The sequence below is a fragment of the Haliotis rubra genome, unplaced genomic scaffold (assembly GCF_003918875.1).
Source record: "Haliotis rubra isolate DU_JTF1 unplaced genomic scaffold, ASM391887v1 Scf16, whole genome shotgun sequence".
Lineage (NCBI taxonomy): Eukaryota > Metazoa > Mollusca > Gastropoda > Lepetellida > Haliotidae > Haliotis > Haliotis rubra.
In genome coordinates this window covers 2,689,636-2,703,553 of record NW_025765558.1, presented here as the reverse complement: position 1 = coordinate 2,703,553, position 13,918 = coordinate 2,689,636, and the positions used below count along the sequence as shown (strand labels likewise).

Below are 13,918 nucleotides of genomic sequence, written 5' to 3'. Positions count from 1 at the left end.
ACAGTTCATAATCGATCTTCATAATCGGCAAGACGACAGTACGATCTTCAACTAAGCGACAATACGATCTTCAAAATCAACAAGACGACAGTACGATCTTCATGATCAACTAGCGACAATACGATCTTCAAAATCAACAACACGACAGTACGATCTTCATGATCAACTAGCGACAATAAGATCTTCAAAATCAACAACACGACAGTACGATCTTCATGATCAACAAGACGACAATACGATCTTCAAAATCAACAACACGACAGTACGATCTTCATGATCAACAAGCGACAATACGATCTTCAAAATCAACAAGACGACAGTACGATCTTCATAATCAACAGTAGATCGACAATACGATCTTCAAAATCAACAACACGACAGTACGATCTTCATGATCAATTAGCGACAATACGATCTTCAAAATCAACAACACGACAGTACGATCTTCATAATCAGCAAGACGACAGTACGATCTTCATAATCAACAAGACGACAGTACGATCTTCATAATCAGCAAGACGACAGTACGATCTTCATGATCAACTAGCGACAATACGATCTTCAAAATCAACAACACGACAGTACGATCTTCATAATCAGCAAGACGACAGTACGATCTTCATAATCAGCAAGACGACAGTACGATCTTCATAATCAGCAAGACGACAGTACGATCTTCATAATCAACAACACGACAAATGAAATCTAATTAAAATGAAAGTCCTCGTGCCCTAGACATATAAAAGACACGAATTTTATGCTGACAAAGCAAGTTGCATGGAGTGTTGGAGATGTGTCCAGACAATTTGCCTTAGCATTTAAAACATTGATTCATATAATCTACTTGTCTGATATGGGTCTTGATGCGCGTATCGTCGTGTGCGTACATTCAATTACAACAAAAGAAAATATACACCTATATTTGGCGTATAAGTAAAATTCGGAATGGGTATTTAATAGTAATGTAATTTATGCAAGCATCGTACTTGAGTTTGGAACTTGTGGTTTGCAGGGTTTCGGCGTCCGGTTTCAATCTTGTAATCGTAATTTCTTGTGTCAATATAGCTTTTAATTGCATAATTTGTTTTTTTATTAACATATCGGGGTTCATATTTTCATACGATGCCCTAGGGCAAAATATCACTTTGTCATGGTGACGTGACGGCATGAACAATGCTATGACGTCACGTTTCTTCTGTGATGTTGCGTTCTATATGCGGCGACGGCGGGTAGACAGCCTATGTTTGAAAATAGATTTGGGTTATTTTCCTCAATTTCACGACTTCGATAATATACAGAATATTATATTCGTGCCCATATCATACTATGTTTACGACACTCGTGCCTAAATATCGGTATATCCCTCGCTCTCGATCGGGAAATACCAACATTTAGGCACTCGTGTCGCAAACATAGTATGACATGGGCACTCATATAATATCCTCTATATATTTATCATACTTGAAACTGATATTTTCACACATCGTTGGTGATATCGTTAATAGATGCTTGTATCAATCTGTTTTACCCCTAACACCCCAAGGATATGATATCAAGTTCATCTTGGACATCCCCAGACACTTCATGCATGTACAAGAACGAGCCGATGTCGCGAGCGGGACACGAGAAATATTCCCACGAGGCAAGCTCGCGACCGCTTCTGCACGTGTTCGGCTGACCAATACTGGACGCTTGACCGGTCACGTGAAACACAGGTATAACTCCGTACTTGGGAGGGGGGGGGGAGGGGCAAGGGCAGTGTGGTCAACCTGAAACGGACAGAGGGCCAGCTTGTATTGTGGTATCCTGACAATAGCACGTGAACATTCTGTCTGTGGTTATAAGATCAACTGGTGGTTCTGGAAGACGGGTGTGATCTCTGGAGGAATCAGCTTGCTTGTGCAATACGCTTCGAGAGGCGAACCAAGAACTCGACATGACTGGAGTAAAATCAGAAAGGGTAACTTTTATATTTTTATTACATGTAGCGAAAGCAATGTATGCTTTAATTAAACCAACTTATTATTTAAATTTATTTAAAAAAATAATTTATGAAAATGAATTTATGAATATTTTTGTCTTTGCTAATATAGAGGAGGTTTGTGTTTATAATTAATTTTTACACAGTGATAATGAAAACATTTCATTTTACAGATTCTTTTTATATTGATAATTTTGTTTTGGGTGTGAAACCAATACATACACAACCAACCATTCTTATATGACCAAAGTATGACACGCTGGGTATATATATATATATATGTATGGGTATATGGCAACCGTATAAGATACTGTGTGTTGTAAGTGTATGGAGGTAAATAACTGAACTCCCATTCAGTAAACGGTTTCCAATGACTGACAAATGAGTGATGTAACTTTGATTCAAAGTCAAAAAGATGTTTATTGTATGAAAGGCCTCCGGCCCATATACTAGTACATGAGAGTTACAGTGAGTTACAGAGTTCAGTGTCCTCAATACCCATGCTATATATACCATCTGTGGTAAATGTGATAAAGAGGTGTTTCAACGAACGTTTGAGCTGAATTATACATGTTCGATTCATTTATTTATTTTTTCTGTTTGATTTGTTTATTTATTTTCTGTTTACCAACCAGTAACCTTCATAATTTTACAAATATTGGAGCAATTAGATGACAGGGATATCTTCGCGTGTTTAACATGAAATGACACCAGTAGTCTTTTATTTGTTACGGATTTTGAAAATGAATGTGCATTCCGTTACTATGTACACAAAATTACTATACAAATGTTTGTATGTATGTATGTATTTAAAGGGAGCGTTTTTATCATAAATAGTGTACGCTATGGAAAATCTGCTTGATTGGCAATTTAGAAGTTGAAGAATAATAAGAAAAATATAACACTTTATGGATAACAACTTCTTTGTTTTATTATGATGCGACGTTTCGGAATAGCTTGTTTTACCGTTGTCAAGCAAGAGTGATACAAGTATAAGAAGCAATACCGAATCGTCGCATCATAATAAAGTAAAGAAGTTGTTATCCATAAAGTATTATATTTTTCTTACTGTGGAAAATGTCGGTTTTGTGTTCATTCGTTCATCACCAGAGGACGTAAAGCATATTGTTTGGTTACTGCGGCAAGAATGTAAGTAAATCATTCAGATGTGTTATGTGGTATTGGTAGTAGTTTATTATTACGTTTTTCATCATTATAAGAAATAGATATTATTTGTCTTAAAAACACGTAAAGGTAACATGTTGAAAGCTTAATTGAAACATACACGTTTAACATTGACATAACTATTATAGATCGATACGTCAAAAAGAATAGGGGGGCGGTGGGGTAGCCTAATGGTTAAAGCGTCCGCTCGACATGCTGAAGACCCGGGTTCGATTCCCCACATGGGTGCAATGTGAAGCCCGTTTCTGGTGTCCCCGCCGTGATTATAGATCAATAAAACTTCACTCACTCACCTCAAAGAATATTTATACAGGTGAAATATTGATAATTTACATATATTTTTTTTAGTACAAGATTTAAATTAAAATATATACATTTTAGCTTCTTATTAGTATTCAAAGTGATAATAATTTTGATGCATATTTGATGAACAAAGTTCGTTTAGTACAAATTATAAGGAGATTGATCATGAAGAAATACAAAACGACTGCACACAAACGACAACTCGACAGTACGTGTGTGTATTTGCACATGTGCGATGTCGGGTGTGACGTCATCCCGTCCACCTTATGACGTAATTGTTTGTACAATCACCATCCCTGTCTCTACCATACTTATCGAACAGTTTATTAACTTGATCACGTGTAATCAATAGTCAGGCAGAAAACGCTGGGTGAATCAAAAGAGGGATTAAGAAAAGAGGGGGTAAGGCTTTTTTACGAAGTCACGCGTGAATAATCGAGACGAGGGGAGACACGTGTTGTATATATATAATGATGAAATAGTGTATTTATCTTAAAATGTAAAAACACCATTTCATTCGAGTCAAATAACACTTAATGCCGGAACTACTTTCAGCCACTGATTCCGTGGTATTCAGTTTAAGCACGAACAAATATATTTGATAAACCATTTGTCATTTGACTTGAGAAATGATGAAAAGAAAAGGCAATCTGACAACTGACCCTTATAAGTATTTTCTTACAGGATGCATATACAGTATTAACATGAGTTTGTTTGTCGAAAGGTCACAAAGAAATACCGACATCTGAGATTGTGCATCGATTTCTGATGTCAAAATAGACATAGCATTTCTGGAAATAGCTTCAAAATCAATACAGAAATAAGAGAAGAACTGTCAGTAAAGAGGTTTCGTTTTCCTGTTATTTTAGCCTGATTAAATAAAGTGCAATTTGAGAATATCAAAACTTCAAGATTTCAGTATTAAATTACGTTGCTAAATGTGTTCTACCTTAAATCAGCCTGAAAAGGTCATTTCACAACATTAACTCTCTGACATTAGTCAGTCATTGATAATGAACATATTTCAGTCTCCACGACGTGTTTAATGTTTAGCTTGTAATAACGGTACATGACGGAGCTGGTCACGTGATGCTCAGGAAAAACTTAAAGCCACTAGAACCACACAAATAATGCATGTAGAGCAAGAGTGAGTGAGTGAGTATGGTTTTACGCCGCTTTTAGCAATATTCCAGCACCAGGGCCTAGATTTACGAAGCTCTCCTAGCGCTAAGATAGTCGTAAGTTAATGTTAATGTCTGGCACTTACGACTATCTTAGCGCTAAAGAGCTTCGAAAATCTAGGCCCTGCTTCACACATTGTACCTGGGAATCGAACCCTTCGGCGTGACGAGTGAACGCTTTAGCCACTAGGCTACCCCACCGCCCCGATTCAGCATAAGAAATGAGCCATAGCCACCTATGCTGACCTTGAGAGGCGACTAAATGGGTCGGTTGGTCAGTGTCGGTGATTTGGTTGATGCATGCCATCGTATCTTAGTTGCTTTTATCGACACTCATGACGTCAATCCCTGCACTGTCTGGCCGATTATGTAGATGGAATATTGCTCGGTGAGTGAGTGAGTTTAGTTTAGTTTAGCCACACTCAGCAATATTATAGCTATATGGCGGCGGTCTGTAAATAATCCAGTCTGGACCATACAATCCAGTGATCAACACCATGAACATCGATCTACTCAATAAGGAATACGATGACGTGTCAACCAAGTCAGCGAGCCTGACCATTCGATCCCGTTAGCCATCTCTTACGACAAGCATGGGTTACTGAAGATCAATTCTAACCCGGACCTTCACGGGTTATTGCTAGGTACGTCATTAAACAAACACATATAGTTGACAGAATATTTAAAGCAATGTGAAAGAACAGGTGCTTCTCAACTCCTTTATTAGTAATTGATTATGTAGTATATAAAACGGACCATCAGTCAAAGCAGAATATAAGCTGAAACCAATTAATACATAGAAACCGCTATCTAACGCCCTTAGGCAATGTGACGGTATGAACTCGACACCGTCTTTATGGAGTGAGACATCGAAACACCGCTGTTCTCTGGACAGGTTCGCTGGCCGCTGCTCAGGAGCGCAAAGGCTCACTTGCAAACAGACCAGTCTACACTTACGTCACACATGATATCTTGATATTCATCCTCAATACTTAGCGAGACTTCGAGGTGAGGAAATTTCATAGCGAAAGACGATCCAATCTGAGCTTGTCGTTCGTTTGCTACTGATTATTTGGTCAACAGTGCTATTAGTGAATTCTGCGGTACATTCTATAGAGTATTTCCTAAAAAATGGTATACAATATAAACAGCGGGGCGAGGGAAACAAACAGCCGTGTTTGACGGTGGATAACAAACGGAACTTGTGTTTTTGCCGGAGATGGATTTGATACGGGTATCAGAGGCGATATCAAATGAATCTTATCAATATATATCTCACAACAAGTCACTCAGTTGAGAGCGTTTGTAGTATTTTTGTGCGTGTGTTCAAATCGAATTTTAAGCGTATGCTTGATTTTGACCTTCAGTTTATACGCACATTATGGAAGTGGCAAGATTTCTTAGATGTTCAAATAATAGACAATAATGAATATTTCCGTGAGATAAAAAGTGCTTTAAAGTTTGTTTAAACATTTGAAATATGGTTTCAAATAACGATCTACTTGATTTATATTGATATAATTCGGCTTTCCAATATTTAAACTATTTTTTATTGTGATAGATTTTATTGCACAGGAAGTATACCACCTCGAACGTCTTTCTCACGAAATAAAACTACTCGCACCTATGATCCCCGTAATTATCCCGACCTAAACTGTTTCTTAAGTCAGCGATACCATCAATTCGATTTTCCGGCGTACTGCACTTAGTGGGTTGAGAATTAGAGGCGTTATCCAAACTAAATTACAATGCCGAGGTGTTTACAATGATATCAAACGAGCGCCGCCGAATGAATGCCGGAATTGTACGATGATTAGTAATTAATCGTCATCAATCGGCTGTTAACGGCTAAGCCGAACTCCGTGTGGGGCGGGGCTCACCCTAGCGCGGGGGTGACGTGGGTATAGAAATGGGAGGGTCCGCCTGTAGGGAGCTGTGTTTTGGTGCCTGAATACATTGATTGAAAATGGGTGAATTCCAATCATTTGGGATTTTACACGGTGAATGTCCCCCATACATGGATAGTCTTTAATTATTGTATTAATCGGGCTGTGATCAACAAGTGCTTCCACTGTCGAACAACTTGATGAGGAAAAAAGCGCAGAAAGGATGTAGGGATGATGATTAGTCGACAGTTCAACCAGAAGTACACCCACCACTCAATAGCATCCCCCCTAAACACACACGTATCAGAGCTTTAAATTTAACCTCATGATATCTCTAACAGACAGAACCTAAACTTCCGGGCAAAAGAAAGTTTGTCTTGAAAACTGGAAGTGGCCAAAAATTTACAGACATTTCTAGACTGAAAACAGTCACCAAAACACTGCAAAGTTTAGCTGTGGTTCACTTACATCACCATCGAATAACCATTTCTTGTTTAACCATTTTCGTGTTTCATTGCAAACGTAAGGTCCAAAACACGGCCATGATTCCCTTATGAAAAGTTTCACCATTGAAAAACCATTTCTTGATTGTTTCTTTACAAACGTAAGATTCAAACCACGGTTTTGATTCCCTTATGAAATGCTTCACCATTGAATAGCCATTTCTTGATTGTTTCATTACAAACGTAAGATTCAAACCACGGTTTTGATTCCCTTATGAAATGCTTTCACCATTGAATAGCCATTTCTTGATTGTTTCATTACAAACGTAAGATTCAAACCACGGTTTTGATTCCCTTATGAAATGCTTCACCATTGAATAGCCATTTCTTGATTGTTTCATTACAAACGTAAGATTCAAACCACGGTTTTGATTCCCTTATGAAATGCTTTATGCTTCACCATTGAATAGCCATTTCTTGATTTAATTCATGCTATCAGTAAGATTCAAACCACGGTTTGATTCCCTTATGAAGTGCTTTACCACTGAATAACCATTTCTTGATTGTTTCATTACAAACGTAAAATTCAAACCACGGTTTTGATTCCCTTATGAAATGCTTCACCATTGAATAGCCATTTCTTGATTGTTTCATTACAAACGTAAAATAGCCATTTCTTGAGTATTCAAACCACGGTTTTGATTCCCTTATGAAGTGCTTGTACCAAATGTGAATAGCCATTTCACCATTTGATTGTTTCATTACAAACGTAAGATTCAAACCATTGTTACGATTCCCTTATGAAATGCTTCACCATTGATTAGCCATTTCTTGCATTTAAATGCCACTGAGAAACTGCTATCATTGTTTGTCAATGATATGTCATGAATCGATGGTCGGTCACTTTCTTTTTTGTACGGTACGTGGCAAACGGTTTCCCATTGAAATAGCACCATTCTCCGTATATCCGTGGTTGGACGGCTATTTTTAGCGCCCTCCCATACGAATATGTTACAAAGCGACTAAGACTAATGCTTAGTCTCTGAATATATATAATTTTGATAGTAACAAACAAGCCCATGTAAATTGAAAAGGATCCCCAGGGAGACCAGAGATTCAGAACCTGAGGAAAGCTAGACTTGCATTATTTAGGGCTTTAGCACTGCAGAGAGGGCTTGGCAGTTGGGAAAATAATGTGGTTCAGGGACTGTGAGACAGACTAAAAGCGACTATGCCAAATGAGTTCAGTGTATATGTATCATAGAGGAATATAGGTGAGTTTGAGTGACTTTAGTTTTACGCCGCACTCATGAATATAGGTAAAATACTATACTGGATTATCAAGGATAACTTGTGTCCATGTGTTCACTCAGCAGTGAATGGGTACCTGGTAGAATGAGATGCTCAAATCTCGATTCTATTTCAGCGTCGTCAGAAGCCACTGATGGAGAGGAAGCGCCGGGCTAGGATCAACAGGAGTCTGGAACAACTCAAAGACGTCATCGTCGACAACAACGGCGGCATTGTGAGTAGTCACTGTTACTTCGTAAATTTCACTATCAGAATGGGACGTTGTTACGATTTCGGGTAGTATGAATAAATCCACGTTTTGAGAAGTAATATTCCCGTGCGCGATGGTTTATTATGAGCCCAGATTACAAAACCGTGTTACCATTTACCTCTCGGGACAGGGACGGTGGAGTAGCCTAGTGGCTAAAGCGTTGGCTCGTCACGCTGACGACCCGGGTTCGAATCCCCACATGGGCACAATGTGTGAAGCCCATTTCTGGTGTCCCCCGCCGTGACACTGCTGGAATATTGCTAAAAGCGGCGTAAAACTAAACTCACTCACACCTCTAGGGACAAGCAACAAAAAGAAACACACACAAAAAAAACTCCAAAAGTTTATTTACGTGTTTTTTAGATTCTTGAGAGGCATATAGAAGTTGGTATTCAAGTACAAAACACAATGTTATGGATGTCAACCTCTTCTTTGTTGTATACACAACGTTTCTGGGCTCTTCCTTGCCCCTTCGTCAGGTCATTCACATGACGAAGGGGCAAGGAAGAAGAAGAAGTTGACATCCATGATATTTGTCTGATACTACATGTTTGCTTTTTACAGTGAGCATGAAGCACACTAACCAACTATTGGGAATGTGTCTAAGGTATGTAACTTGATGTTTTTGTCTTCAGCTGCCCCGACTTGACAAAGCTCGCATCCTGGAGCTGACGGTGGATTACCTGCAGGCCAAGACACGGAATGGTCAGATAAGTAAGTAGGACATTCAGATTGTCTTGATAGGGGAATACGCGTGACACAGTAGTATAAGGGCCTTGAGTTCTCCCTATAGAGTTGTGTCCTTTAGACGTGCCCGAGTGAGCGAGTTGGGTTTAAGGACCGTTTGATTGTTTGATTGCTTGTTGTTTTACCCCGCGCTCAGCAATATTCCAGCTATATGGCGGCGGTCTGTAAATAATCGAGTCTGAACCAGACAATCCAGTGATCAACATCATGAACATCGATTGGGATACGATGACATGTGTCAACCAAGTCAGCTAGCCTGACCATCCGATACCGTTAGTCGCCCCTTACGTCAAGCATGGGTTACTGGAGATCAATTCTAACCCGGATCTTCACGGTTTGATAATAGCCTAGATTTTCATGCTTTTAACAGTGGTTTTGTTAGATTATGGCGGTGCGGGTCCCCGCCACTTACCTGCTGAAATGAAACCCACATATATTTGTCATCGCAACAGCAAAGTGCAAGTTGAAAATGATCTCTGTTTATTCAGGTGCTGGCGATGAACGTTTCAAGGCTGGTTACCTGAGATGTGTGAACGAGGTGACGTCATTCCTTCATGACAAGGTCGAGGACACCAGACTGACGCAAATCATCCAGCATCTCTTCACTCTCACTGCAAATATCAAGAGCAAGGTCAAGGCCACGAAGACACCAGCCTCAAGCGATGCAACATCATCAACAACAGGTTCAGGGTCCATGCTGGTGACTGAGGCCTCGACAACAAAATCCACACACGCTAGTCCTTCACTGGCATCAGAAGAAAGTATGAGGCCAAATCTCCATCTACATCAGAAGTTCACATCGAATATGACAAAAAAGGTCACGTCTGCATCGGCGTCGCTACTGCATAGCTCCTCTTCACCATTATCGTTGACATCATCATCACCATCACCATCATCATCAGCATCAGCATCAATCAAGACAGATGAAGTTCAATCTAAAGTGTCTGTCATTAAAAGAATGATGATACCAGATACATTATCAAAGGTCAGAGTTCAAGGTCATTCCATGACACTACCACCATCCTCACGTTGCACGGTGTCAGGAGACACACATCCTACAAAAGCTCCTCAACATTCATTTCGTAGCACACAATTCTTTAAATGGTTAAGGAAGCAAGAGCATCCGTCTCTAGGAACTTCATCACGGTTGCCAAACCTGACGGTAAGCAGGGAAGTAGTAAGGGCTAGTCGTGGCGCCTGTAGCAGGGAGAGCGGAGAAGAAAAACGCCCAGCTCCAAGAACAAGACGATATGGATCAGTATGCTCGGCACATTCCGCACAGTCCTCGACAGATTCCGACATCTCCGCAGACGACGAAGACGTCATCATGACCGACCGTCAAGGATCAGACGCTCATTTGCGGAAGAAGCTTGACGTGGGCCGTGACATCAGCTACGTCATGTCTGACTCTGACGACGACATTTCTGTAGAGTCAGAAGTGTTCACCATGGACTCTGAGGACGAGGCTTCCTCTGGTAACGATGCTCCTGGTAATAACGGTGACGTTGCTACGAACTCAAAGGACGCACAGCAAGGGGTCCTCGTGTGTGGTGACGCTGGAGACAGAGCGGAAGCGTCAAGGTCACCAGTTTGGCGCCCATGGTGACACCCCAGAAAATTAACATTTATTTATGTCCAAGATATTTTTATGGATTAAACTTCTTTTTAATTTCTCTCACGACGTTTCGAGACCATTCCAGGTCCCTTCATCAGGTGAACTCTGATGAAGGGACCTGGAATGGTCTCGAAACGTCGTGAGAGAAATTAAAAAGAAGTTTAATCCATAAAAATATCTTGGACATCAATGTACAACTTCTAAATGCCACTGAAAGACAACATTTATTTAGGTGATAGAAGATCTGTATATATACTTTGAATATGCCACGCATAAGAAATTTGGTTAAATGTTAATTAGGGTCATCTGCGCATTACAACCTGGTTGATATTATCATTGTTTTTTCGGGTTGCGTACTTAACTAATATCGATGCATGTCACAAGACCTACTACCCAGCAGTAAGGACAAAGATAATTAGTTTAGCAGTGGCAGTGTTTGCTCATTACGTCAACTGCTCATTACGTCAACTGCTCATTACGTCAAAAGCAGTAAGGACAAAAATCATTAGTTCAGCAGTGGCAGTGTTTGCTCATTACGTCAACTGTACAGGTTTGCTTCCCACAAGGATGCACTGGATTTATTTCACTTCTTCGAATCTCTGCAATGGTTTTACTGTAATACTACTTAGTGCTCACATATTTATTTCATAAGCTATTGAGAACACAACACAGGGCTACCAACTCACTTGTCTTCTGTAATTGTAGCACCAATATTATTACTATCATGATTATTTCCTATCGATTTTCCAATACTGTTAATTAAACCTTTAACTATATTTAACTTTAGGGTTTGAGTGGTCAGTCACTTATTTACAATATTACGTCTCTATGTATGACAATCGTAACGCTCGAGCAAACTACGTATTTAATTTGTTTAATATGCTAAAAAAATCAAATTGTGTGTATAGAACTGAAATGCATGACATTGTGTGCTTACAGTTATAAATAAAATCTTGCTAAATTGATTTGTTCAGTTAGATTTATGTCGTATGATGCGGGAGGTTTCAACTTGTAGCCACAGCGAAACCGGACGGTGAAAAGGTTCGGATTAACTAATGTCCGGATTAACGAATCATTAAGAGAACATCTTTCGCGTTTATTTCTTTTTTGCTTAACGCCGCACTCAGCAATATTCCAGCAATAAGATTGCGGTCTGTCAGACTAAGGCTTCGTCTTCAAAAACATAATAAAATATATAGGTTTTGTTTAAAATGTATTGTTTGAAATTATATAACTTGATCAAGTCACAATATGGCTGAAATTCTGCCGACGTGACTTCAACAAACTCACTCACTCACTCCAGGGTCAATCTGAACACAAGGCTAATATTTTCAAAAATAAAGTAATACTTTTATAATTTATATATAATTTTAAACTTATAAGAACGGGAATACGGTTATTCTACGAGTTTAAGTGTCCACAAATTCGCGACCCCTTCAGTTTCTCGCCTACGTTGATAAATATCACCTGTATCGGGTCGTTCATACACCTCTTTCAATTGCGAAACACCGGCAATGACAGGAGAAAATGTTTATGTTGTCAATTTCATGTTTACAAATATCTTCCCGGTATAATTTCCGACACTGGATATTTGCCATAATCAATAGGAACACTATCTCCAAATTTCCTCACGGACGCCACAAAGCTTTGAACACCACCGTCCTGTCATTCTATTCCCGCAAATTAACGGTTAACTGTACATCGATACCCCAACAAATAGCGTTTCAGTAAACGCGCACAAAACATGTCAGTCCAGTTTAAACCGCGTGCTAAACGACCTTAGGTCAGGGAGATCGGGTCACAGCGAGCTGTTGATGTTAAATCTGTTTCGTGTTTGTATAAACTGCCCGCACCCCCACAAGACGAACAGCGGCCCCTGATATCGATAGTATCAGTGATTTAGCCGGTGATTGCTTGTAATTTGAAGTGTCGAATATAAGCTCTTTTTGACACTTCGGAATGCTGATTACTGGAGAGCTATGGCGGTTTGACACCGCGGGGCGGCGCACGTGACAGTCCTGGAGATGATCCAGCTAAACACTGCCAATCCTTGACATCCCCTGGATTAATATCACTCACGAGGGATCCTTTTGTAACCAAGTTTTTATTTTGTAATTTTAGATTTGACAAGCGTTATCCCCCACAATGCTGCCAATGTACACTTAGGCGTATGACCGGCGTAGCTGAGATACCCGGATCAGAATGACCGGGTGTGGTGAGGTGAAATGGGGTTTAACGTCGTACTTGAGTATATTTCGCTCATATGACGACGTGCATGCGTGTGTATGTGTATGTGCGGCTGCTTGTACTAGCCTAGACTTAAGCTGGTTTTATAGTGCTAGCTCACTGAGATACCATGCCGCAGTTAAGCATGAATACCCCACTCAGACACATTATACTGACTCCGAGCCGACCAGTCCTTGTTGTACCCATTAATGCCGAGCGCCAGGCAAGGAACAACAAGTACCATATTTTAACGTCTTTTGGTATGACGCGGCCGGGGATCGAACCCAAAATGATCGGGAATGTTAGAAGGAATATAGTTGGGATCGTACAATGGTGTTTTTGGACGATTAAGGAAAGTTTTTTACAGCTTTTATTCAGAATGTCCAATGGTTCTTTAAACGAGTGAGTGAGTCATGTTTAACACCGCTTTGAGCAGTATTACAGTTATATCGCAGCGTGTCAGGGGTGGTGGGGTAGCCTAGAAGATAAAGAGTTCGCTCGTCACGCCGAAGACCCGGGTTCGATTCCCCACATGGGTAAAATGTGTGGAGCCCATTTCTGGTGCTAAAAGCGGCGTAAATGTATACTCACTCACTCACTCTGATGTCTGAGTCTAATTGCTGAAGCATTGTTAAAGCGAACTAAAACCTTACTCGGTCATTTAGTTCATTTGACTTATCTTATTGCAAAGCGAATGTCACTTCAATACCTTACGTGAATTTGAGACTACGTACAGAAAGTATCAATATAGTATTAAGAAATATGGTCAACACTGCGTAATTTATACGTC

The 13,918-nt window shown here is 39.9% G+C and overlaps 1 protein-coding gene across 1 annotated transcript; it reads left to right on the top strand.

Moving 5' to 3' along the window:
- Positions 1–1,936: 1,936 nt before the first annotated feature.
- LOC124271322 (protein hairy-like) lies at positions 1,937–10,893 on the top strand. Its single transcript, XM_046706418.1, has 5 exons — positions 1,937–1,960; positions 8,406–8,504; positions 9,176–9,254; positions 9,776–10,048; positions 10,421–10,893. Exons 1-5 carry the CDS (start codon positions 1,937–1,939, stop codon positions 10,891–10,893), a joined length of 948 nt encoding a protein of 315 aa, XP_046562374.1.
- The last annotated feature ends 3,025 nt before the right edge of the window (positions 10,894–13,918 follow it).